The following is a 2,323-nucleotide window of genomic DNA, read 5'->3' as shown; positions in this document are numbered from 1 at the left end:
ATAAATTCTCCTACGAAGTTTACTGTTAAAGGTGCTCCACAATTACCTAAGGCTAATATGAAAAATAGTATTGAGAAAATAGGCATTAATTGAGTAGCACCTCTATAGAAGAATATACTTCTAGTACCTGTTCTATCGTATAATATACCACCTGCACATATGAATAAACCACTAGATACAAACCCGTGAGCTAATCCTAATACAATACTTCCTTCTATACCTTGTATTGTATTACTAAATGCACCTATTAAATATACAGCTGCGTGACAAACGGAACTATAAGCTATTAATTCTTTAACATCTGTTGTTCTTATTGTACTAAAACTAGCATATATTATTGTAATAACAGCTATTGTATAAATTACAAATGTATAATCTAATGCTGCTTTAGGTAATATAGGTAATATCATTCTAAATATACCATATAAACTTAATTTTAATACAATAGCAGCTAATACTATACTACCCCCTAAAGGAGATTCAACGTGAGCTTTTAATAATCAATTATTTAAGAATATTGTAGGTGTTTTTACAGCAAATGCTATAAATATTCCTAGAAATAAAAATATTTGTGTTTTATATTCAAAGTTTAATTTAAATAGCGTATCGAAATCTGTACTACCCATTATTGAAGATGTACTCAATATAGATAATAATAAGAATAATGATCCTCATACGTTTATTACATAAATAATTATGTTTTCTTTAATTTTGGTTTACTTCAATTCATACCGGCTAACCGGCAATTCTTGTAATTAAAAAAAAAAGGTAGTTATTCAAATTTTCTAAATAAATTCATATTTAGTTTTATAGATTGAATTTTAGATAAACCTTCTTCAGTTAAATGTTCTTTTATATACATTATATAGGCTACTTTTTTAAAATCAGAATAATCCAAAGCTTTTACTCCTTTAATGGGATACTTATCAAAGAATGGTATTATTTTTTCAAAAATATCTTGAAATTTCACTACCACAAAATATACAGCTGATTGTTTTAATATTAGTTCAAATTTTCCACATCCAAAAGTAGATATTAACATATTTATTAATTCAATATCTCTGCTATGTTGAACAATATGGAATTTCAATACTACGGATTTTCTTAATTTAGTTGTAATAGAATTACGGATAGTGACATGAAGACATCCAACCCTACTAGTTAATCCTGCTATTCAGTAAGGATTTACAGTATTTTTAATTAAAGGTAAAGGTTTATATATAGGTACAATAGTAGGAAATGTTAATTTTAGTTCCTCGGACAAACCTAAATTCATAGAGGCTCTTATAGAAAGTATCTTTATAAACCCTTCTCGAGTCAAATGTTCTTTATTTTTAATCAAAGTAATTGCATCTTTAAAAAGTTTATAGTCAGCTCATTTTTGACTATATAAAGGATATTGATCAAAATGAGATATTATTTTATCTAGATCTTTTAAAGATTTAACTGTATACTGTAAAGTAGTTTCTCCATGTTTTGTTATTTTTCCTACAGCTAAATAATCTTTAATTTGACATAATAAATTAAAATCTTTTTTATGTATAGTAGTTTTAAAAATAGCCTGTATTTGATAACCCATTTTATAATTATTACTTTTGAAAAATCCTAATATAAAACATCCTTCTGCTTCTACCAACCCTGTAATAAATCAAGGATCTATAGTAGCCTTTGTACGTATAGATTTTTTTAATATATCATTGAAAATTTTACTATTATAAGAATAAGAATGAATTTTTCGACCAAAAACTGGTTTCCCAGCGACTAGAGTACACCTTACAAAACCTAAAATTCTAGATCTTGAAGAACCGTCTACTCGTTGCTCTTTTACACCTTTATTTGTAATAACTTTATAGTTAGTTTTAAAATAAAAATGACTTAGAACCGCGGTCACCCACATATCTGCCACTAGAAGTAGCTTTTCGTTTATGAAAACTAGTGATTTTACCATACCCTGAAGCATTAATCAAGCCAATAATAAAATTTCTTTTATTACTTTGGTTACTAGAGTTTTAGGGCTTTCCCGGTGTTTGGCTCTTTTACACTTGAGGTTAAATGTATATAAGAATAAATAATAACTAGCACTAACTTTATTATCTGACCCGAATATACCTACTAATATAAATAGAGGAGGTAGGATACTTTCGAAAAAGATATAGAAGGACATTATATCTAAAACCATAAATACAGCTAGTAATAATGTTTCTAATAATAACATTATTATAATGTATGCTCTTACATTTTCTTTTATAGAGTCTCAATTAGATAATAGAGCTATAGGCATTATTATTGTGGTTAATAATATAAAATATATAGATATACCATG

General features: G+C 26.7%; 1 protein-coding gene across 1 annotated transcript; it reads right to left on the bottom strand.

Annotated features, from left to right (window-relative positions):
* Window positions 1-5: 5 nt before the first annotated feature.
* On the bottom strand, window positions 6-2,218 carry LOC108690809 (NADH-ubiquinone oxidoreductase chain 4-like; the record flags this gene model as incomplete). Its single annotated transcript, XM_018198307.1, has 2 exons — window positions 6-491; window positions 2,102-2,218. Coding segments are annotated over 2 exons (603 nt in total), but the record flags the coding sequence as incomplete, so codon positions are not given.
* Window positions 2,219-2,323: the final 105 nt, after the last annotated feature.

Source organism: Atta colombica, unplaced genomic scaffold (assembly GCF_001594045.1).
Source record: "Atta colombica isolate Treedump-2 unplaced genomic scaffold, Acol1.0 scaffold364, whole genome shotgun sequence".
Lineage (NCBI taxonomy): Eukaryota > Metazoa > Arthropoda > Insecta > Hymenoptera > Formicidae > Atta > Atta colombica.
Note: the sequence above shows the minus strand (reverse complement) of the source record. Positions and strands in the feature narration are given on the sequence as shown.